This window comes from Crocuta crocuta, unplaced genomic scaffold (genome assembly GCF_008692635.1).
Source record: "Crocuta crocuta isolate KB4526 unplaced genomic scaffold, BGI_CrCroc_1.0 scaffold63, whole genome shotgun sequence".
Taxonomy (NCBI): Eukaryota; Metazoa; Chordata; class Mammalia; order Carnivora; family Hyaenidae; genus Crocuta; species Crocuta crocuta.
In genome coordinates, this window is record NW_027529171.1 from 218,217 (window position 1) to 244,156 (window position 25,940).

Sequence of the window (25,940 nt, forward strand, 5' to 3'; positions counted from 1 at the left end):
GTTTCTTTTCGAGCCTTGTTTCTAATCAGAACTTAGGTCCCCTACTAGCTCATTTAACTGGCAGTTCTATTAATTTTGAGAATCTGTCTTATGGATAATATTTAGAGTTTAGAATGTTAATAGCTAATGAAAAATACATTGCTGAGCTGTTAAGTTCCCTCAGAATTTATGAACTATGATTCTATTTCTCAAATACAAATATCAGAGTGTTTTAAAATTTAATTTGCAAAAGGGCACCTGGGTGGCTCAGTTGGTAAAGCATCTAACTTCGGCTCAGGTCATGATCTCATGGTTCATAAGTTGTGGCCCTACACTGGACTCTGTGCTGACAGCTCAGAGGCTGGAGCCTGCCTCAGATTCTGTGTCTCCCTCTCTCTCTGTTCCTCCCCATCTCGTGCTCAGTCTCTCTCTCTCTTAAAAATAAACATTAAAGAAATAATAAAATATTATAATAAACTTAATTTGCAATATAAATGGTGGTATTATTTATTCAGCATGGTAATTTGTACAACTCCACCTTCCAACATGATTCAAGCATTGAAATGTTAGGAAAGAAAAACCTAGAAACCGTTATGACATCATCTAACAACATTTTGCTCAGTCAGCAGTGCAAATGAGGACATGTGGAACACACTGCCTCTGGTGGAAATAATGAGTAGCCAAGAAGAAATCTCCAAGGAATCCTGACTTTTCCCACCTAGGTTAGTCTACTCCAACGTAAATTCAGACTCCATTGTGTACTCCAAGAAAGACGGAAAGAAGTTGCCTGCCCCAAAGTAACTCAAAGTCTTACCAATACATCTAAATTTCTCAGCTTTAGTACATTTCCTCTTAGAAATAAACCTGTGCTCTATTGGGACAAATAGCATAATATATTGAGACAGACAAATCAATAAGAAGAGGTTAGATTAGATGTATAAATTAGTCAAAAAAAGCACTAACTACCACTTAAGTAGCATTTTGGCCTTGAAGACTGTTACTAAGAGCATTTTGATTCAAAGTTTTGCATAAAAGCAAAGTCTTATTCTTCATGAAAGGGAAGAACCAGACAAAACATTTTATTTTATGTCTAGATATAGTGGTTGTCATAGAAATGACCTTGGAGATAGCCATTAAGCTTCATTGCATTTCTTAATGTTCCTTTGGTTCTATCATAAATTGAGATCATGACATTATGAGAGTATTTATAGAGTTAATATTTTCCAGCTCTCATCTGGGTCCTTCTTGCTTTAGATTTCCTGCCCAGTATATAGAAAAGGCTCATTTGGAATTTGAGAAAACATCCAGAGACTTTTTGGAAAAGCTATACTCCTCCTAAATTCATACACTTTTTTTTTTATTAACAGATGTAAATTTGAAGGGTAAATACCATATACTATAAGCCATTTGGGAATATTCCGTCTCATAAGGATGACTTACACTTTTCATTTCAATGGCATGGACGCTGAGAGTTTAAACTCAAAACTCATCTTTACTCTAACTCTGAATCATTCTTTCTGTGAACAATGCATGCATTTTATGATAAACATACACATGTGTATAAAGTATGTGACATCACTGGCAGTTATCTGCAGTGTCAAAAACCACTGGCAGATACCCAAGAATTGACTGACATACATCCTAGAGAACTGGAGTTAATTAATAGAGATACCAATTCCCAACAGTACTACAGGAAACAGAAAATCTGTTTAACACAGTAATCAATGACATACTGTGTGTGGTCAGAAGACATTCACTATACAGTAAATTTTGGAATATACTACTCAGGAGTGTGAATATTGCCATTAAGATGGCAATAAGTGTAAAATAAGGTCTATTTTCATAACTGGAAGACAAAGCAAGGGTTTTTTTTCTCTCTCTCTCTGCAAACTATTTATCATTATTTTTTTTAATCATCGTAATTTTTTATTTGATGATGTTTGATACTTGTGAATTTAATTTGTAACCCGCTGTGATTTTTAATTCCAAATAAATATCTAAATAAATACCTAAGTTGTGTATTATTTTCTTTTTTTTTTTTTACAAATAGTTTATTGTCAAATTAGTTTCCACATAACACCCAGTGCTCATCCCCACAAGTGTCCTCCTCCATGCCCATCCCCCCTCCCCCCTACATCCATCAGTCCTCAGTTTTTGTCAGCATTCAAGAGTCTCTCATGGTTTGCCTCTCTCCCTTTCCCCCNCCAAGATTAAGAGCTTGTGCACAGCAAAGGAAACAACCCACAAAACTAATAGGCAATAAACGGAATAGGAAAAGATAGTTGCAAATGACATATCAGATAAAGGGTTAATATCCAGAATCTATAAGGAACTCACCAAACTCCACACCCAAAAAACAGAAAACCCAGTGAAGAAATGGGCAGAAGATATGAACAGAGACTTCTCCAAAGAGGACATCCAGATGGCCAACAGACACATGAAACGATGCTCAGCATCCCTCCTCATCAGGCAAATACAAATCAAAACCACACTGAGATACCACCTCATGCCAGTCAGAGTGGCTCAAATGATCAAATCAGAGAACTCTAGATGCTGGCAAGGATGTGGAGAAACGGGCACCCTCCTACACTGTTGATGGGAATGTAAACTGGTACAGCCCCTCTGGAAAACAGTGTGGAGGTTCCTCAGGAAACTAACTATCATTACTTAAAGCAATTGCTAACTTCTTCTTGCAAGATCTGAGGCTATTAAATCACAAAGGGAGTCCTGTATTGCTTCAAAATAATGTCTTTACTTCTGTGACATGAGTCCTCTGAAAATCTAAGTCCACAGCATCATTTTCTAACAGTGGGTTTCAACAATTTGGAGAGCTCAATGTAAGATAATGAGTTATTTTAAAGGAAGAGCACTACAAAGGAAAAAAACTGAATATCAAAATGTCCACAAGGCCATACTAAAAATGAAAAGCAAAATGTTTCTTTTTTTTTTTTGATATGATAAAATTATCTGTAATATGTAAACTCTCTGCAGGACAGAAGTTTAAAACGGATACTATTTCATTATTTTATGTAGTGTGGGGCAGGTAACAGCAAAGTATTCATGCTACTCATAAACTAAAATATAAGACAAAGACATCCTGTTTCTATATGAAAAGCCATCCTTGTAAATAAAGTTACTAATTTCAAACTTCATGAGAGCTAATCCCGCAATCAGTGATCTGTTCTGATCACTATATTATATCTTCTTCTTACAATCTTTCCATTATTCTCATTCTTTTCCTAAAGGTATGAAGCACACGTTCTCTCTTCTTCTCAACTTCACAACTGATTAACTGTTTAAATTCAAGGGTTGGATTTTAAGTACCATACAGATCAACTTAAAGCAGATTCTCTCTTAAGGCAGCGTAAGCATTTGAAAATTAAATTTTATATTGTCTAGACAAGCTATCTTGATAATATAGTTTTCCAGAATTTCCTAGATTGACTGTCTAGACTGCCCCAATTCCTCCAGATGACTGCATAATCATCTTCCTTCTGACCACTTAAAGAGTCTGGAACAATATTTCCCAATATATAGCTGCCATGCAAATCAAGGTCATTGGGCTTCTGAAGAAGGACCTCTCTTCAAATCTCTGAGTTTCAGAATCTCAGGAAAATACTCACATCCCAATCTTCTACCTCAAAGGAGATTAGAAGGGATGCTTTATTTCAGGGGTGGAAATGGTTTCCTCCACTTTCTTGGATAAATACTTGGGTCCTGAACCTGTACCTTTCATTTCCCTTGCCTACCCATAAGAGAACAATGAATAGTTAATGAGTTATAAAGGAAACATGCTGTGAACTCTACTAAACAGCAACTTCAAGAAGAAAAAAAAATCAATACTTTTGGGAAAATGATAAAAATATGAGAACAAATAGCATTTTTAATTTAAATGGCCATCAAGATCATCTAAGTTTAAAATTTTTAAATGGAAGAATTGAAGATAAAGTGAAGAATCACCTAGTAACAAAGAGAGCTCAGCGCAGTAATTTATAACATCTGTTCAAGTGAGGTACAAGGTGACAATTACTAACATAAAAGACAACAGTCTGAGATGCAGATTTATACTTTAAAATTGATAACATTTTTTTCAGTACCTACTACCTATTGGACAATGTTAAACTCTCACAACAGCCATTTATAAAACAAGACAAACAAAGAAAATAAGTAGCTTATTCCGGATCAAGCATCTAGTACCAAGTGAGGTCAGACAAAAGCCCTCCACTCTGGGACATAGGACGCTTGTTTAACAATGATGGGATTAGAAATCCTTAAGTGTCTAGAACAAATAATGTCAGTGGGTCATGCCCTTACTAGGAGGGTTGGAAGGCAGTTGGAGATAACAAGTCAACCTCTCATTTCCAATATATGGACACTGAGGATCAAAGGGGTTTTGTTCAGTTTTGTTTGACGTAGTATAAGACAGAGTCTGAGAGGTTAAACAATGTTTCGAGTACTCCAAGGCTAATAAGTTGTAGAACAAGAAAAGAAGGCAGATGTGACTTCTCAGCCCATGTCTCTTCTATTAACCTGTGCTAGGAGCTCAGCTCTCCTGATTCCACTGCTCTCTACAGCATGATCCCTCACACACTGAAAAAGTGCAATATAATGTGGAAGGAGTTCTCTAGAGCTTTCTCCAGAATGCAGAATAGTGGGACAATTACCACAGGCTTAATTTGGGGGGTGCCTGATGATAGGAATAGATGAGAAGGAAGCAAAGAGGGAGAGATTTCTCCTGGAAGTCAAGCATACAAAGTCTCCTGGATCACGTGCGGGGAATTATTCCTCATGTCATCAATATAAAGCAAGTAATTTAAGTAGTAAAGTTAGTTTTGACTTAAAACTCTTGGGTATGTCAGCAAGTATACTCTACATGCTTGTATGGGATAGAAGGAGGAAGGATGCACAGGGGGAACTGGCTGATGAGGAGCAAATGCCTGAGCTGGTGAGACCTAGGGAAAGTGTTTTCATCTTTCCAGGATCATCAGTAAAGTAATAATAATTGTGTTTAATCTAGAAACCACATAGTCTCTAAGGCATCTACAAAGATGTTATATCACAGACTGTTTTGACTTTTAAACCTTTGGGTTGAAAGAACACTTTTGTATCACTTTAGGACACCTTAAGAAAATTTAGAGAGAGAGAGTATAGTTACAGAGAAGTGGCTCACATGTGAATCATATTTTATCTTTAGGATTTCAAAAATATTAGAGGAACAAATCCTTTATTTGTTGAATATCTCTGAATTCCAATTTGGAAGAAAATTCTGTCACAAATGATTTTCTCACCACATGAATGCTTTTGTTCTTTTTGGCATTCTGTGCCAAAAAACTGTAAAAGGACTTATCGTTGAAGGCTACTGGTAAGCCCAATTCATGGAACTGCTTTCAATATCTCTAACTTTTCCTTTCGGTATTTCCCTCCTTTCCAGTTTTACTTAAATTTACCTAACTTTAATTTCCTCACTGAAACACCTTTTATATTAAATAGCCGAATTAAACAAATAGTTTTTTTCCCTCTTCCATACTGCCAATATTGTAGCTCAAAATACAGAAAGAAAGCTTAGTTGAGTAAGAACACAAATGTGAATAATTTAGGTCAAACATGAGATCAGATCATGGTGCACATGTACGGCATCCTTCCTTAATCCCTAGGCAGAAGAAAACAACTGGGGTGGCAGACACTTCCGGCTGAGGATGGAAATGGAGGAGAAAGCTGGCAATATACAAATGAAGGAGAAAACAGTACACATTCAGCCTGCTGACATCTGCTGCACATGCAAAACGGACTGGACTCTGCAATCTAAGGCAAAAGCAAATGCTTCCTTCCTTCCTTCCTCCTGTTCCATAGTTATTGTGGAGTAACGGTCTCATTCTTTTTGCATTCACAGATTAAATTAATAACAGCATCTGAATTTGAAGTAGGTCCCACTGAATAGCAAACCAGAAGCTAAATGAGCTGGAGAAATTAGTAATGAAGCATTTGAATAAGAAGGGGTCATGGACAAATACCATTTTCTAAAAGCCAGCTTTAGCTTACCTCAGGATGATGTCCAATTTCAATGTAGGTGCAAATTGGATGAAAAGCCCCAGTTCCACAGGCGTACAAGTGAGTCTGATTATAAGCCTTAAGCACCTTGATGAAATTAGCACATTCTTTCTGTAAAACAAAAGGAAAACCAGTGAGTTCTAGCAGTCAGCATGGCTGAGGTATCCTCTAGGGTGCTAGGCATGCTTGAACAGATTTCTTTTCCTTTGTGTCTTTTTCACAACATTTTTAAGGCTTATTTTTCTATTACTTGTTCATATTATCAAATGAAATAAAGTATAAAAGTTATTATTCTTTGGGGGATAATAAATGATTCTCTTCCATAATTGTTCATTAAAACTATTTGTAATTTATTTATACAAAAATGGAATAAAGGAATAGATAATTATTAATCACAGGTGACTTTTCAAGAGATGAGGGGAACAGGAAATGATATGATTAATTACAGAATTACTTAAAGCACACACAGAAATTTCTTTGCAAAAATAAGCTGTAAGTTTAATTTTAAAAAAAGATAATACCACTTTTTATTAAACATGAATTTTCAAGATCAGTAATAACCAATAATGATGCCACCTTGACTTTGAACTTCAGTTTTGCTTGTTAGTAACCTCTATGGAGCCTAAGAAAGTAACGCTGCTTTCTCTCCAAAATGTCATTTCAGCCTCAAAGGCAACACAGAGTATATTTCTATAAGATAGGGAACATGTTAGAGTATTGAAGGTCTGTAGGTGGAAAGATCTTTTATAGAGTGGCTATAATTAATATTTTCAGGAAGTTCGTGGACATCGTGAACCCATGAACCCATACATGGATCCCCTGCCAAATGAGCCACAGATCCCACAGGTAAGAACTCTTAGTTCTTAGGGGATATTCTAGTTATATCTTATTATTTATAGTTTAGACATTTCTGCCATTGTATTTTCTGAAACAAAAGATCACTTAAAAATAAAATGGACAGAGAAATTTATATTCTTTCTATATATTCTATCTACAGGTGCTTGAAAGAAGTTGTTTTTCTATAAACAAACAGGAATCTCAGCCTTTCGTCCCTGTTGATGAAAGATTTGAGGGGGGTGTGGAATGAGATAATCAGACTATAAACTGATAATTTTATTGCCCAAAAAATCCAGAGCAGAAAAGACTTCATTTTTGCAAAATATTTTTATTAGTTTTTAAATGTTCATTTATGTATTTCAGAGAGAGCATGTGTGCACACACAAATGGGGGAGGGGCAGAGAAGGAGGGAGAGGGAGAATACCTAGCAGGCTCCATGCTGTTAGCTCAGAGCCTGATGCAGGGATTGATCTCGGAAACCAAGAAATCGTGACCTGAGCCAAAATCAAGAATTGGACCCTTACCTGACTGAGCCGGCCAGGTGCCCCATAAAATTATTTTTAAAAAGATGGATCTATATCAATATTAAAAAGAAAAAAGTAAAGAAAAAACCAAACTGAAAATAGCTTCAAATAAAATCTTTATGGGCTGTTAACCATACAATTAAACACAAATAAGTAAAAAATACGAGTTCACCATGGAATACATCATATCTGCTTTGAAAACAGCCACATGAATATGCATATGCTAACTAATAAAAACTTCATTAAAACTATTTTGTTATTGATTACAGATTATCCTAAGTTTGTGTTTTTCCCTTAAACATTTGGAAATAAGAACCAAATATGTAACTAGAGACACAGATAAAAATGAAAAGCAGACCCTAATGGGAGCAAGGCTGGCAATCACAATAGAAGACTGTGTTGATCCCTGCACCTTAAAGTGTGTACCACTTCCAAATTCACTCTTGGTAACATATGGCTTTTCAAGTGAAAGCTCAGAATGCATTTGGATTTTATGTGGTCAGTCGGAGTTTATAACCGAGGTGTTACAGTGATGTAGGTACATTTCGGCATGATGTTTATATTCTGTGTTTGCAGCTGATAATTTTGGTCTTAATTTTATTGCCCCTATAAAATAAGGAGCAGACAACCAAACTTAAGCAGAATGATTGTAATTGCTTTCCATCACCACTGATATTTTTAGGGGATGAAACCTAAGGGTATCCTGTTAATATACTGCCCCCAAAGATAAATGAGACCTACTTAGGGAAAAATATGTAACTTCCAAGTTATGACTCCTCATACTTTCTTAACATATGCTGAGGAGTTTAGGGAAGTAACTAAAATAAACATCTAATTTCTCCCACTGTTTTGTCACTTAAATCCTGACTCTTGTGTCTGGTAAAGCATTATAGCATATAAAATTAAGCTCTGAAATCAATTAAGTTTGAAAGTTGCTGCGAAGAAAAACTTCCTAACTTAAAGAGTATATGGATCTTACCCATATTTAAAGGTACATCTTAGATGAAACAGACAGAACCTAACTTCCAAGTCTCTCAACAACAAACTGCCCATTCTGCAACAATCTCTCTCCTCCCAAGAGGTTAGGGTATGAATGTCTAGGCAAGGGAAAGAGGTTGTGGAGAGGGAAACATCTGATAAACTCATTTATAAATGAGGCATTCATGAGTCTTACCCAAAGGACTTATTTGTACCTTCAAGAATATTTAGTCATTTGCAAAAAAGCCATTTTCAGAAAAATGTTTCATAGTACCCCTTTTTTTGAAACATGTAGGTGGCCACATACTCTTCTTTTACATAAAGACAGCCATCCCTAATTGTGGACTCAATACTATAGCGTTCATGATTATAAATAACCAGTTCTGGCACCATATGTTGAAACTGAGAAACTGGCTGTGTATATATTGGTAAGCAAACGAATATTCTAATAAATAATGGTGGCAGAACCAGATGGACATCTTGTTCATTTTAGAAAAGAACAGGCTTTCAGTCTGCCTGCCATGCCTTGAAAGACATGCATGCAATTTTGAAAACAAATCCAAATTCTCTAATCCCATTAGTAATACCTGAGTGCATCCTACAAGTCTGAGAATAGACCCTAGTTCTCCACAACAGCAATAAAAGGAAACATTTTATGAGCATGGGTACCTGTAAAGACAAATGGAGACTCATGTCATCTCTGCAACTATTATGAATCCTAAAATCAATACACGTGTAGGTTTATTTCTCTTATAACTGGGTAACTGAAAAGCAAAAATTAGTAATTGAAACACTCAGGGTTCTTAAAACTAGAAAATTGAGCCACGCTGGATATCATAATTTTAGTTTGTTTTCTATTAACTATCAAAGAAGTATCACTATAATATGACAGCTATCCCTCTACAGAGCTGCTGGAAAAAAAATCAGTCACAGGACTGTAGCTGTGAAACCTGGCAAAGGGTTCTACTGAGAATACTGATAACAGAGTCTATCTGTGCTACAAAGGGACTCGACCCACCCTATTGGCCTAAGGCCTGGAATGATCCCCTTCATTTCCCCAGTAACTCTCCTAGTTGGCAGCAGGTTGTAATGCTGCCATGCCCCAGGGCTAGCTCAATATTATTTTGAAATGAAGCTTTATGCAAATAGAATGGAGAGAAATTTCTTGGGTTTATAGAATAGGTTAAGACATTTGAAATGAAACAAAGAAACTGAATGAAGTACTTTCAAAGTCAGCTAAAAATAGCTGCAAGGAAACAGTGAATTAAAAGTACTGGACAGAGAAAAACCAAAAATTTGAAAGAGACATTGTTAGTAAGGATTGTTCTTTAAAAAGAAAACCTACATAAAAGACTATCAATTCTGTCATTCATTTGCCTTCACTCTCTAGCTTGGTGCTGCCAAGGATTTTTGTTTTTGTTTTTGTTTTTTGAATGTTCCAAAACAGGATATTCATTTTATTTGGAAGCAGCCTGGACATTCCTCTAAAAAAGAAGGAAGCATGGCAGAAAAAGGAAACACACTTCACACATTTCTGTTCTAAGGAGACAGAAGAAGAGTGATTCTGACCTTTTCTTGAACCATGACGATTCTTAAAACTTCGAATGTAATGTACTTTTTGGCATTAAACTACTGCACTGCTTTGCTCAGCACCGGCGGATTTACAGCGTAATAAAGAAAATGTAATCAGTTCAAAATGAATTCATTTTTCAAACCTTGATCCTTTTTGGAGTTTAAGTTGATATACACAGACAAGTTTAGCAACAAGTTGGCTTCCCAAGAGTCAGGCAACCATACTGACCTCTTATTTTACTGAAATGTACTCCAGACCAACAGCATTATGAATTGTTAACTTTGCCTAGAAGTAAAAATAAAGGCAGTAATAAACCAGTAACCCCCACGGCCGCACCTGAGGAACAATGATTCATCATCCTTAGTGACAAACCATTCACACTTGTTTTGTGAAGGTTTCTAGTGCTTTCAGATTAAATTGATAGACGTATTACACAAAAGAGATATAAGCCTGGAAAAATAAATCAGAAAGAAAATGCCTACCCCCAGAAAAAAAGATATAGGAGCCAAATGCACTGTGATTCAAAAACAAACATTACAAATATGTAGCACTGATTAGACTATGTTACGCAGACTTTTCCCGGACGGTTACAAAAATAAAGTCCATCCATCTGTCAAAACAACTGCTCCATGCATGAAAATTAAAACAGAATTGAGGTGTTTTTAACTAACTTCCAATAATTATACTTTCTACAAAAGAAAGTAATTTACCTCCAATTCCAATTACCTCCTTGCATGTTCTTAAATTATGGATGGAGCAGTGAAATGTTACTCGAAATAAGAGATGAACAATTTCTATTCAAATATATTCAGTTCATGATTAAATCTAACAACTTGTTCTGGTTCAAATAAAAATCCGCCCCAAATGAATGGTTATACTGTAGCATTGCCTCAGGTCAGTGAGCGTTCATTTAAAAGAAAAAAGTCTCTGTCCCCTCAGTAGTTTACGTAGAAATATTTTAATGTTTAATCTATCATCTGGGAAAGCAAAAGAATCCTTTTTGTATCATGATGGGTGGATACATTTCTGCAAGAAAATCCATTAATAAGCTTAATTCCTGAAGTTAATCTGTTGACTTTCTTTTTCTCTGGTCAATTTATTTGGCAAGCTGGCTGAATACTAGAATCTTCGTGCCAAAGCAGTAATCCGTGAGATTGTTCCTGTCACTTGCTTCATCCCTCTATGTAAGCTGTTCCATACTTATCTAGCAATAATGTTTTGTCTTTTTTTCTTTTAACACTGTGCTATTACAGCTGTGACCCAATCATCCATAATCATGTCTTCCTAATACCTCAGCATTCATTAAAGGATGTTATTAGATATGTCTTCTTCAAAGAGGCACAGGTAATAAAACCAAGACTTAGCTGTGTTCTCATTATAATATGTTGAATTTGTGACCTGGAATTGCTTAACATGCACGTTGTAATATGGTGAGTAGGCTGTTCTATCCATTTTGGGAGACATTTTCACCTTCATTATCAAGAAATATTATAGAATAACAAAACCAACTAACCTGTCCACCTGAATGCTGTTTTGTTGTGCTTCAATTTCAGAAAATTTTTTAAAAATAATGATTCAACTAGGACAACAAAATTGGTGTCAGTCATTTCATGGCTAATTATTTAAAATGTAAGCCTATTTATATTAATTGAACTATAACATCTTAAACCTGTAACAGGTGAAAATTACATTTCAAAGTGGCCTGAATGACGTGATAGACTAAATGAAGACTCCTACACAAGACTACCAAATCATTTTAAATACTCACCTGTGTTAAGATGCCCTATTTGACTGATGTTTTGACTCAGATTGAGTGTTCTGAAGTTCTAGAAATACTAATTAAATTCTATAAACATCTTCCTTTCAAATTACTTGAAACCTTCAAACTCAGTCAAAATGATTATATACTTAGACACTATAGACCATGGTATCAGCAAAACTCAACCAATGAGATTCTCTTCTACGACTTAAAGGACTTTTAAGCAATTTCACTTTGAAATTCCATATGGACCAGAGAAACCAGTAATATCTATATTTTAGCTTATATTTTCTTTCATATTGTGATATCAATCTAATTATCACATTTGTACCATTCACTGGAGTTATTTGATTGTGGGTGGTCCATAAAAAGTACCTAGCATAAACTTTCTTCATCTTACATTCAAATAGAAACATACCATTATAAAATATTATGTGAAACCAACCTAAAATTTTTCCTGCCAAACCAGGAGAACTATTTAAGTAGTCAAAAATCTCCACTCTAATTTCAACCATAGTATGTGGTTTGCAATTTTATGCAAAGTGCTCATGCCTTAAAGCAACTAAGTCCATGATTTACATCAAATAGGTAGAGTTACAATCTAAAAAGATTTATTGGGGCACCTGGGTGGCTTAACGTCAGTTAAGTGAAAAGTCCAACTTTGGCTCAGGTCATGATCTTGTAGTTCACGAGTTTGAGCCCCGCATCAGGCTCTGTGCTGACAGCTCAGAGCCTGGAGCCTGCTTCAGATTCTGTGTCTACCTCTCTCTTTGCCCTCTGCCCACTTGTACTGTCTCTCTCTCTCTCTCTTTCTCTCTCAAAAATAAAATAAACATAAAAAAATTAAAGACTCTTACTGTGGCTAGAATTAGTTGGCATATTTAATCCTAATATATATGCTTTCTCATAAGAGAATCTAATACTCAAATAAGGGAGACAATCTGTACCTTTAATTACATATGAGATATAGCCATGAGGAAGGAGAAATAAAAATGAAATCCACATTTTAGAGGAATGGCTGATTTCATTCACATATACCTCTCTTTTTACCCTCTGCCTTATCTAATATAAAAAGTGAAAATATTTTTGGTTGGAGTCTTAATGTCCAAAGTATTAAATGCTATTATTTAAATAGTAATATAAAATGTTCTTTTAACATATTTTCTAATAGAGATTAATCTTTAACCACTTAAAATAATCCATATATAATTTGTAATTTATATATACTATCTATAAATACATACATATACAGATATATGCGTGCATATATATTACATATATTAATTTTAGAAATAACTTCTGAATACAATGAAAATTTGGACCTTAAGAATTTTATTTTGATTATATTAATATTTAATAAAGATGTTAGGTTTTCTAAGATAGATACTTAAACTTGAAAAGGTATTCTCAGAGAATTTAAGAAAAACATATAGGGGCATATGGCTGGCTCAGTAAGAAAAGTTATGTGACTCTTGATTGTGGGGTCATAATCTCAAGTCCATTGTTGGGTACAGAGATCACTTAAATAAATAAACTTAAAAAAAACATATAAAGGAAAAGTAATAAATTAATAACAAAAGAGAAATAGCATGGGGTTTTAATATGATGCTTTAAAAGTCAGTCAGACATGGCTTAGAATTATTCAGGCAACATTTTTCATTTGCTGTGTGGCTATCAGAAAGTTACGTAGGATCTCTGAGTCACAGTCTCAACTATGAGATTAAGGATATACTATGTAAAGTACTTAGCATAATATTTTAATATTTACTAATCAACCAATAGCTGGTTATCTTATTCTTTTTTTTAAAAAAATTAATGTTTATTTACTTTTGTGAGACAGACAAAAACAGACCATGAATGAGGAAGGGGCAGAGATAAGAGGGAGGAAGACACAGAATCCAAAGAAGGCTCTAGGGTCTGAGCTGTCAGCACAGAGCTGGACATGAGGCTTGAACCCATGAGTGATGAGATCATGACCTGAGCTGAAGTCAGATACTTAACCAATTGAGCCGCTCAGGTGCCCCTATCTTATTCATAAAATAGGAAATCACATGTTTATTTGGTTTATTTCCACACACGCTTACCTCTTACACCATTCATATACTGTGCAATATCTTGGGAAGGAACTATTATGAATTGTTCCCTCCTTTTAAGGACAGATAAGGGGGTTTAAGCCCATGCTTGGTGCTCAGGAGACATGGGGACTTAATAAAATTGGTATGAAATATCAATCTGTGCCCATTTTTGTTATAAAGGCAAATTACTTGTTGTTCATTAGAATTTTCATGAAATTCTAGTCTTCCATGAGTGGATGACTATAAATTATAATCACTCTTTTCATCAAAGTGGTAGATGGCATGAATCACTGTCAGTCAAGTAGCAAATGCAGCAATTGTTAAAAAGTTGTGACAGAATTGTACCATGTCAACTTAGATAAGCTGCAACTACAGTGTAGAATTCCCTTTTCCATAAATTGGTTAAGACTGGCCATAAAATATCTTGCATGAGATGTGCAAGGCACAAGTTGAACTGCAACCATTAAATTCTCAAAGCTGTTCTGATCTGCTGGCCACTGTGTTAACACTGGGCCTGCCCCTCCTCCACCCTCTACCAGATCTTATTTATTAGCTTCTATAAGACCTGGTGCTGGTACCTGTGAAGCTCCATAGCAAAAAGCACCAGCTTCTTCCCTAAGTCACTCAAGTCATCAAAGTTGGAGGTGGTGAAAGAGATATTGATTCTAGTTTGTCCTTGTGGGTCACAGTTTATCCTTACAAGTTTCAATCTGTCCTTCCTCTTCCCACTTAATGTCAGCTTTTCTTCCCTAACGCCAATCCTGGTGACTTACAACAATGTCAAGCCCGTGACCTGACTGAGAGGCAACAGATTCCAGAAATCCATACATTTCTTCATCATCTTCCACAACTGTATAAACTCAAGTCCCTGTTACAAAATCCTTTTCAACATCACTCATACAAGTTCTGGTGTCTGATCAAACCCTAGTTTATAAAAGGCTGTAACTTACTGCCATAAAACAACTCATTGTAATATAAAATAAGGGGAACATGGATTTGGTCCATTTAAAAAGAAAAAATACGAATTATTAGTTGATTATTCTAGTTGTTTCCAAATGCAAATGGTTCTTCTTTTTAAATTTTTTTAATGTTTTATTTATTTCTGAGAGAGAGAGAGAGAGAGAGAGACAGCGTGAGCAGGGGAGGGTGAGAGAGAGAGGGAGACACAGAATCTGAAACAGGCTCCAGGCTCTGAGCTGGCTGTCAGCACAGAGTCCGATGCGGGGCTCGAGCCCACAAACTGTGAGATCATGACCTGAGCCGAAGTTGGACGCTTAACTGACTGAGCCATCTAGGCGACCCTGGTTCTTCTTTTTAAAATGTATATTAACATTTAGAATCAACAGTTATACTAAATTTGGTATCACTTCAAATGCAATACTAAAAAAATATTTTGATTCACACACATGCACACATGTACATATAAACACACATGCAGACTATATTTAATATGTTGTATAGCATATAGGATAGAGTATAATATAATTAGTGTGCTGAGCACTCAATTTGAATATGATTATGACAATCTCCAAGAGTGCTCTGTTCTGAATGCATAAAAGCTAAAAACAAAGTTTAAGATTCTCAGTCTCCTGAAATAGTGTCAATTTTTTAGATACTATAATTTTGCATCCTGTTTTCCTTACCACCCCTAAAAATGTGTTAAAGAAAACTATATGAAAATTAATTGATATAAATAGAACTTTAGGAAAGTTCTGTGATGTCCTATGGACATAAGGGTGATTTTTATTGCTACATGAACAAATCAAAGAAAAATAGTCAAAAAGTTGATCATAACCTTGAGACAGAGCATATCCAAAAAATTTATTTCCAGAGTTCATTTTAAATCTATGATATGGTGGTCAGCATATCCACTGAAAATGAGTAGAAATCCAAACCTGAATATTAAGAGCATAAACAAACAATACCAATGACTATTAGATGCTACATGTCAGTTTGACCTACAACACCTGCTATGTAGTTATAAGTCATTGGCCAAAACACCAAAGGAACAGTCCAAATCATTCTAATGAACCTTAGAAATTATAAAATGTTTACGACACTCTAAAAGTATGTATACTGATACCTGGGTGAAATATAGTTTTGAATTAAATCTATCTAGATAATAGTTTGTCAACAAATGCCAAATGTATGAATTTCACTTCAACCACTGAGGGTACAATTACAATTTCCAATTTAAAAAAATCTAAAATATGTAAAATCTCCAAAAGTTTCATATACTGTTGCTATTTCAAGTGCTGGCCTTACTGTGCAAGTCATTTAAATTTTAATCCAAAATTGAAAAGATTACCAAAAACAAAACAAAACAAAACCTAAATTTGTATATATGAGACTCAGTCCAAAGCAATTCAAACACAATAATTACTATCTCATTTTGCCCTATTTGAAAATATATTAATTCAAAATATAAATAAAATCTAGTTTCTAAAATATCTTTTATGGCAAACTTCATTTTCCATGTATCTTCCTAAGATACAAAACTGATTCTTCCAGTTGCTTTGAAAGGAAATGCATATCTTTTTTTAAGCCTATTTATTTATTTTGAGAGTGAGAATGTGTGTGCATATGCATGCAAGCAGGAGAGAGGCAGAGAGAGTTCCAAGCAGCCTCCATGCTGTCAGTACAGAGTCTGACATGGGCTCGAACCCACAAACTGTGAGATCATGATCTGTGCTTAACCAACTAAGCCACCCAGGTGCACCAGGAAATATGTATCCCATAACCAAATTACAAGTTACATAAGTTAGTTAATAAAAGCAGTGCATTTAGAACAGCTAGTGTTTACTAAGCTCCTATTAAATGTTAGCTTAGTCCACTTGTGTGGATATTTTTTCCTTTTTATTGAAGCAGAGGAGACATACAATGTTATATTAGTTTCAGGTGTATAATGTAGTAACTTGACAACTCTGCATGTTATACTATGCTCACTTCAAGTGATCATTGTAATTATTACTATATACATATAATACTCAGTAAGCTCCCATTAAGTGTTAGCTTAGTCTACTTATGAGGATATGTTTTTTTACTTTTTTTATTGAAGCATAGGAGACACATCATGTTACATTAGTTTCAGATATATAACATAGTAATTTCATAACTCCATGTTATACTAAACTCATTTCAAGTGATCCTTATTATTATTATTATTACTTCTGAATGCTGAATTTAAACTGTAGTCACTTTGCTCACTCTACCTGATATTGACCTCCACACAGAAGTAAACATACATTTGAGCATATGCATGAAAATTATGCTCATTTCTGTGGCTTTTGCAAGACAAGATTTTCACTGCCTTTCATCAAAAATCAGTGGTCTGAGGCCACCTGGGTGGCTCAGTCGGTGAAGTGTCTGACTTCGGCTCAGGTCATGATCTCATAGTTCATGAGTTAGAGCTTCGCTTCAGACCCTATGCTGCCAGCTGGGAGCCTGGAACCTGCTTCAGATTCTGTGTCTCCTCTCTCACTCTCTGCTCCTCCCCTGTTCATGTTCTGACTGTCTGTCTCTCTCTCTCAAAAATAAATAAACATTAAACAAAAAAATCAGTGGTCTCTACGCCCAAAGTGACATCAAATTTCATCATGGGAATCACATTTAAAAATGAACACAGTGAACATCATCTTTCATCATCTAAAATGTTCACAGATAACTATAACCAATATTGTCAGGAACTGTAAAGGGTCTGTGATTTTTTTCTAACTTAGAAGATAAGTTATTCAAATACAGTTTCATGCATTCTGGCAGAAGATATATGGATCTTACATCAGAGATAAACGACATTATCACCCACAAAAATAATAACAGTCACTGTACCAGCATTCTCACGCCAGTTTCCCCAGCTCCAATTCCTAGTGCACATATGGAGAGGATCTGGTGACAACTGCACATGCAGTGAGCTGCACTGTAGCAGAGAAGCCTTGGGTTAAGGGACCCTGAATATTTTATAATAGTCACAAGCATGCTGGCCATTATATATTGAGAAGATGTCAGTTTATTGTACTGGACAGTAAGCATACCTGCCCTTAACCCCAAGGGAGACACAATCTCTATGGCTCAAGGCTTGCAAACCAGCCTTTTGTTTAAGAGGGAAACACTATCTTCCAAGTCTCTTCACTGCATAAATATCCTACACCTATCCATTAAAATTTTCTGTAAAATAGGCAGTCAGGTCCTCTATTCATCAGACAGGGACAATTGTGTGAAAGGCCCATGAAAAATTATCTCCCTTGATTATACATCAAGGTTTTGAGACTTAACAAAGCCATACGATTTCTGTAGAATTAGGAAATAATTCAACTCTCCATTACAACAAAATAACATGCCTTGAAGTCCTTAGAACAAAATTAAAAAAAAATAAAGTTTATGTCAACTTCGACCTTTAAAAAAAAGGTCAGATATATCCTTAAAAAAGTAAATTAAATTCTCTTTAAAAAAGTAAATGAATTTCAATGACTAATGTGCATTTTGGACTGTGCTGAAACTTAAGATTCATGTGTGGCTTCAAATTCTCAATTGCATTTACTTGGCAAAAAATAGTGTTGCTAAGGAAGGTCTTGTAATTTGAGCCATGATAAATTTGATAGACATGCTATCATAGCATTAAAACATCACAGCATTAAAAAATAACAACTAAGGACACAAATATAAAAATAAATCCCTCAAGAATTGCAAAAATGCCCCAAAATTCAGGTGTATGACAATACGCTTTGAAATGTTTCCAACAATAGCAATGTTATGAGAATCTGCTTTTTTTGTTCATCTCAGATGGTTGAAATTTTGATTTCCAATGATGTTCAAAATATTTCTAACAGTCATACGGTTGCCATTTGGTTTTATTGAAACTTAGTGCAAAGAGAGATGGTTTAGTAGGATAAACAAAGAAGATACAGAGAGCTATTGATTTGAAACAGATTCTTTTACCAGCTTAGCATGTATTCAGTTTTCATTTGCAAAACAGGGTCAAGGAAGTTAATCCCTCAATAGAAATGTTATTGTGAATAACAAAGTGGATTTTAAGCACCAGGAAAAATATCAAAAATGAAAGTAAAGGTGAATAATAGCAGTCAGAATAGAGTTATCTGGATTGCATTTATCTTCTTATTCAGGGACTCTGTCCAATAATATTATATATAATTTTTTTTCAAATTACAACTCTCAAGTTACAACAATGGAAAAGTTCATGAGCATTTCACTCCCTTAATATAGACCTGTCCCAACAATGGAAAAGTGTAGAGCCTGCTACACCAAGAAAGCATATTAGGAATATATCTGGTATATTCACTTCCACCAAAGGAAAAAAAATAAATTTAGAGTAATGTTGTTGTCAGAAATGTCATTACTAGCAGTCTAAGACCCATTTATATTCTCTTTCTCCCTTGATCTACACATATACGTAGAAAGAAAGGAAATATAAATGTCTCTAAGGATGCAGATTCCTTCTTTACCACAAAGTCCATCTTTGTGGATAGCTGCTTGAATTTCAGCTGCTGATTTAACATATGTGTTTGATACAAAACTGAGCCATGAGAAATGATGGTGTGTATCTTTCCAGCTGCCTGGGAGGATGGGAAGGGGTTCAATTTTCTGTATGATGCTACACTCAGCGGACTATGTAGTTTCAGGAACTATGGATGTACAGGAACTATGAAGATTCAATCTAGTGGCATATACTGACCTCCCAGGTGACTGTGTTGTCTTAACCATCTCAATCAGACTCTTAAGAATGACCCACTTTGAAAATGTGTGTGTGTGTGTGTGTGTGTGTGTGTGTGTGTGTATCCAATACTGAAAAGACAGCACTTTCTCCAGGATAGTCTGTTTAAAGGAGCTTTATTTCTAGAGGACTTCTTAAGGAAGCCCTAAAACCAGAGGAAAACCGTAAACTCAGATTCTAGAAACCATGGAGAGCATTCAAGCAGGTCATTAGTTTACTTTTCTATAAATGTTCAGGTCAGTTCCTATTTTGGTTACAATTCTATCTTGGAGTCCTGATGGCTGCAAAACCTACTAAACCTCATTCCTGTGGCTTTCAGCCTCATAAGAACCCTTTGAAAGGAATTATTGTCCATATGTCACAGCTGACTACTATTTACTCAAGATATAGTGCAGAATTCCTATCAAACCATCCACGTCACTTCAAAACTCGGGTATTGGATGTAAAATCTTAAAAACCCTTTACCCTTAATATTTCTTGCTAAGTGATTAAGAAATTATTGGTAAAAATACCAAAGCTGTTTTTTATGTTTATTATCAGGAAAGAAATGTTCCAAATCCAGGAAGCCAACTAATTGCTATTTTCTAAAATCATATATTAAGAAAGAAATGGGAAAAATGTGTCTATATATTAAAGTCCAAACTAAGGAACAAATGCCATGTATCTTATTTAAATGAAATGTACATATGTAAATTATGGTACATAAATGAAGTTATCTAAAAAGAAAATAAATTTTAATAAAATGCATTTGAAATGTACAAAATATATTTTGAATGATAGGTCAATGAAAAGCATTGTTAAAGGAATAAGATGGGTTATCAGAAAAATAGTAAGAAATCTATTTTCCTATTTGAATATATTGTATAGTGTTTGGTATTTAGTATTTACAGCTAGAGAAAAATATATTTTTAACCAAAATATATGAAAACCTTTGCATTTTTCTTTTAGAGAATAAGTGCTAACAAAGAGAAAACAAAATATACAGCAATTGAATTGATATAATTCAATAGAATGCAAAGTAATAACCAAAACACAAACATTTTATCATGTTAGATTAATTAGTAGACTTTTGAAAAGATTAGTAAGGCTAATACTTCCATATCATTAAATCTTCAGAAATTTAAATAACTCAATGCACACCTATCTCTACCATAATGTATGGGGTATGATTTGTAAGTCTTCAAAATATTACAAGGTGATAGGAAATAATCAGGTGACATTAATACCTTGTATCAGACTTAGCAAACTGTATGTCTTAGTTCCTTTCAATTTAGTTCCCTGAAACCTGTAAGAATTTTCAATAAGCCTGGAACATAAAATAAAGTTGTCCTTCTTAGAGAGTAAACCTCTGAGATCGTAATTAGGGTTACCCTTACAGCACTATGCAGATCATGACTTTATAGCAGCTGCTAAACTAATTGCATCTGTGTGTTAACACCAGAATCCCTTGGTGTTTAGTGCTGATACCAGAGGGGAGGAGAAGGGAGGTCAGAGAGGAAGAGGAGAAGAGAGCCATATAAGATAAAGGAAATGCACTGAGGTGAATTTTGGAAACCACAAACATTAAAGATTATCTGCATCTTAGTAAATGAATAAGCTGATTCAATCACTATATCAAATATGCTCAGTACTTGGCTATATTATAAAATCCAGATAATTTGTCAGATAAGTATCATATTATCTTCAACTTCCAAACTGAACTGAATTCAGAATAGTGTAACACTATAGTGGTCATGATCTTTAAAGAGGATCAAATTAATTTCATGAATGATCTTTAAACTTAGAAATTGCCTAAGCAACCCCAGTACATGGATCACTAATACTAATAGCAGGTAATATTTGTACCATGCATTATAGTGTATGTGATAATTTCATTTATGATTGAGTCTTACAGGAATACTGTGAGACTGTGAGCTGGTTGTTATTACACTCACACCCTTGATGTGACCAGAATAGGTGAAGTATTTATTAGAACTTTAGTGTTCATTTTCTGTGTGTTAACAGATGAATTCAAATGCATGTATGCCAAATAACCAAAAATTTCATGAGAGGCACAGAAATTCTTATCTCCACTTCTAGCACAGTACTCAAAATGTTCTAAAATTATGGATGAAAGGATTTTGAATGAATATTCTAAATCATTGTATTTCCTGATCAAGAAAATAGTAGTGATAGCCACCTCATAAAGTTATCATTAAAATTACATTTACACAATAGCATTTAAATTATCATAGTACTTGACACGAAAAAGATTCTCTATAATTACACATATTCATGTCTTCACCTGTTAAACTTTAACAGAAATGGAGACAGTCTGTTTTTAAAAGTCACAGGTGCATGCCAGTAAAATCTCTATTTCTACCCATCCGTAGTTATGATCACATTGAAATCTTTCAAAATAGTCTGTTAATGATAAACATGGCATTTTGATGTTAATAATTTTTTTAATATATTCAGTTATGGGTGTTTTTTTTGCCTTACACTTATGAAGTATTTTTTTCTTTCAAATAATTTTCATTAAAACTCTTAAACTTGTATCTCACAATTGTAAAATACGTTATGTCTCATTTAATGGATAAAATAATAAAGCACTCCAGAAATTAAAGCACTTGCATAAGTATAGTTAATGACTCATTGAGGGTATCAACATAACATTTCTGAGTTCTCTGGACTCCTACTTCATTGTTTTTTCTCTTTATTCCTGTCCAAGTATCAACTTGGGACACTTTAATATTTGACAGAACATAGTTGTGTTTTTTTTTTTTAATGCTCACTTATTTTTGAGAGAGAGAAAGAGAGAGAGAGAGAGAGAGAACCCACGCCCATGAGCAGAGGGAAGGGCAGAGAGAGAGGGAGACACAGAATGTGAAGTAGACTCCGGGCTCTGAGCTGTCAGCAAAGAGCCCAACGTGGGGCTCAAACTCATGAATGGTGACAACATAACCTAAGTTGAAATCAGACACTTAACCAACTGAGCTACCTAGGTGCCCCTTGACGGAACATTTTTTTGGTCCACTTTCACATAGTCAGAAAAATGTTTACTGTACTATGAAGGTGCAACGTAACTTATCACCACTATATTTAAAATGAAATTTTCAAGGATGAAATTTGCCATGTTTGCTAATATGTAATTAATCAAAGCCTGTGCTTTGTAGTCTTTATCTACTTTCCTTCACCAATAGCCAACACGGTTACCAGACTGATGTGTTCTTTCCCCATCAACTCAGATTCCACCTCTACATCATACACACACACACACACACACACACACACACACACAAAGTTAATGTGTGCCTTTAAGCATCTAAGATAAATTTCTTCTAAATGCCAATATATACAAAACATCTAGATTTTTTCTTGCATTTTAGACATCCAACAAGATCTAAGACATAAAATAATATCTACTATATATATTTTATATTAGAAATTTTTAANGAGAGCCAGAGTGTGAGCAGCGGAGGGGCAGAACCCGAAGCAGGCTCTAGGCTGTGAGTGGTAGCACAGAATTTCACATGGGGCTTGAACTGTGGGATCATGACCTGAGCCAAAGTAGGACACTTAACCAACTGAGCCACCCAGGTGCCCCTAAATTATATGTTTTAAATCCTGAAATTCATCTTACTTTATTGATTTAAATGATTATAACTGCTTTTTATGATCTGTGCAAATACTTGGCTGTATTTCAAAATAGTGACCCACTTAATTTTACTGACAACGTTTACCTCAGGAAAAATGACTCTACCTTTTGATAAAGGTAAAACCATTGTTGGATTGCTTACCAGTCCTCTTTTTTCGATAGCACCCAAGACAATGCTTATTACCTAGTCATTACTCAATCCTTACTTAAGAAATCAGAGGAAAATAGGAAGGTAGGAAGGTAGGAAGGAAGGAAGAGAAGGAAGGAGGGAGGAAGGAAAGAAGGGAAGAGGAAAGAAAAACAGGAGGAAAAGAGAAAAAGAATAGAATGCAAAGAAGGAAGAGGGGTAATTTAATCATGACTCAGAAGTAGAACAATTTCATATCATTAAAAGGAATTCAAGAATAATTAACACATGAAAACAAATTTGTACAAAAAAGTTGACATGCTGAATACAAGTATATATGCTGCAAAATTGCATTTTGTTATCTTTTATGTATATGTAAATCTTTAGGCATATTGTTGCCTTTGCCCACTTTCTTTATATAAAAATGTCAATATCCAAAATTAAGTATTATTGTGTTTCTATAAAGTGATTTAGTCCACAAGTAAAGCATGGTGTTTATTTAATATAACACTAAACAAAAATGATGACAGAGTAATAAATTATGTAATTACAAAGATAATTTCGTAGATTGATACTTACCAGGATATCTTTTCCAGCCCACTTGCATTCATCCCTTCTGGTATAAGATACTGGCCACACAATCTAAGCGCAAAGAAAAACATAATTTTATGCCAATCAAGTTCCAGGAGTGAGCCAACATTATAGTCTGTTAGACTAAGTTGGGGCAACTTAGATAAAGACAGTTTCACAAAGCATTATGTGGTAGAAACTTTTCAGCCTAGACTTTGCAGTGGCATCTGTTAATCAGTATGAATTAAATGATTCAATCTCTGCCTACCCGTTGGTCTTTGCTGTTTATGAAAGTTGAGCAACACAGAATTTATGTAGTCAATAACTCTAAGCAGCATGCAGAGAAGAGAACTGTCCAGTTGGGAGAGGAAGATCATTTTGAGTGATAGGGATATAGAAAATCTAGTGAAGGGATATAGAAAAAAACATAAAAAGTGGCTAACATTCTTCTAAAAGAATCTGTCTTTATTATAAAATAATCATTTTAAATTTAAACACTGGGTGCTCTGAGTCCTTTTCCCTAATTCAAATTTCAGCATGACATGCTAGAATAAGCAACTGATAGGGTCATCTTAGAAATAAATTGTGGGGGGGGGGGGGGTGTGCACGCGCGTGTTTGCGCGCGTGTGTGCGTGCACAGCACAGTAGGGAAGAGTAGCATTATATACTTTCTGCAGATAAAGAAGGAAATGAAAAAGCAAATAGATAGCTCTAAAAACTCTGCCACTGTGGGAAAAACTCAGACTAATTGAAAAATAATTGTTTCATCCCTAAAATTTCCCCTTCATTCTTTGATAACACTTATGTTAAATTCCAAAGGTTTCTATATGGTATGGTTACAATGACAGGTAGTAATCATTGGTGGTAGGCATGCCAAGACATTATTGGTGGTGTAGAGGACAGTGGATATATTTGTCTTCATAATATTAATGCAAATACTCTCATCTAAATTTTAATATAAATTTTTTCAGTTCCCCAGGGCAATATAATGTCTCCTATCTATATTGGGGCAGAACAATTTAATGTGCAATTTTTTTTAATTCATCTTTCTCTTCTGGTAACAGTTAATTGCAGAAAAAAGTGTCATATGTAAAAAAAAATTCCAGACAGGGTGCAGTCACTCATTCATGTCTGCTGTCAGTCTCAAAATGACTGATCATCTTTTATTTGGGAGCCTCTAGATAATTCAGTATAAATAGTCATAAACTTGTGCAAGGGCTGTGATATTCAATCTAGGGAATCAAATAACAAAATAAAACACATTTATAAGCAAGACTTTAGGACATACTGAAATAACCTATGATAGCATAACAAATGCTTTTCAGGTCCGTGTCACTATTAAAAAAGCCCTAAAACTTTTTGGTTATACATTCATTTTTACTCTCTGAAGCTTTTAAGTTATGTATTCATTTTTATGTGCTTTTCTTTTCCTGTTTATCTGTGTATAGAAATTAAAACTATCATCTGACTTGTTCCACAAGGTTCCTACAAAGTAATCCAGTAATAAAAAAAAAAAAATCTAAGCATAATAAATGCACATCCTTAAAATTTACATTACCCTGACTTCTGAATTACTAGAGCGGGTGCTGGGTAGTACGTTCCATACATTCCACAGCTCTTTCCTCACCATGGCTATGGAAAGCTCAAGTGATCTATTCCTATTTAAAGCTTATGATGGGAGGGTAAAATACAAATTTCATTTAAGACATACAACAATAATACATAGCAGGTCTAAGATTTATTGACTTTCATACTAGGCTTGCCAGTTGCAATCTATAAAGCTCACAGATTATTAAAACATACGATTTTTAATTGAAAAGGGCAAGTCGTTTTCTCATACTTTCCTTGCTCTTGACTGCTGGGGGTGAGATAGCATGGGTCTCATTTTGTCATTTTTCTCCTATGTAAAATGTTGATAGAAAATAATTTTGATAACACAGGCTCAATTCTCTCAAACTTAGAGGAGTGTGTACTCTAAACTTTTCTAGAGTTCCCAATAAATAAATAAAGCTTAAAAATTTGAGACGAATAAAATAAGTTTTGGTATATAATATGCTATTTTGGAAAGCGGTTAATGGGCATAATTATAAGTCAGTGGAATATAT

The 25,940-nt window shown here is 34.7% G+C and overlaps 1 protein-coding gene across 1 annotated transcript in view; it reads right to left on the reverse strand.

The window, feature by feature from the left end:
* The window catches only part of SEMA3A (semaphorin 3A), a 203,356-nt gene that overhangs the window by 120,941 nt on the left and 56,475 nt on the right, over positions 1 to 25,940 (reverse strand). Inside the window, exons 3-4 of the mRNA XM_077757607.1 lie at positions 23,845 to 23,907; positions 6,019 to 6,138 (exon numbers count right to left, since the gene is read on the reverse strand). Coding sequence (XP_077613733.1) covers positions 6,019 to 6,138; positions 23,845 to 23,907 — 183 coding nt within the window. The remainder of the gene's footprint in view (positions 1 to 6,018; positions 6,139 to 23,844; positions 23,908 to 25,940) is intronic.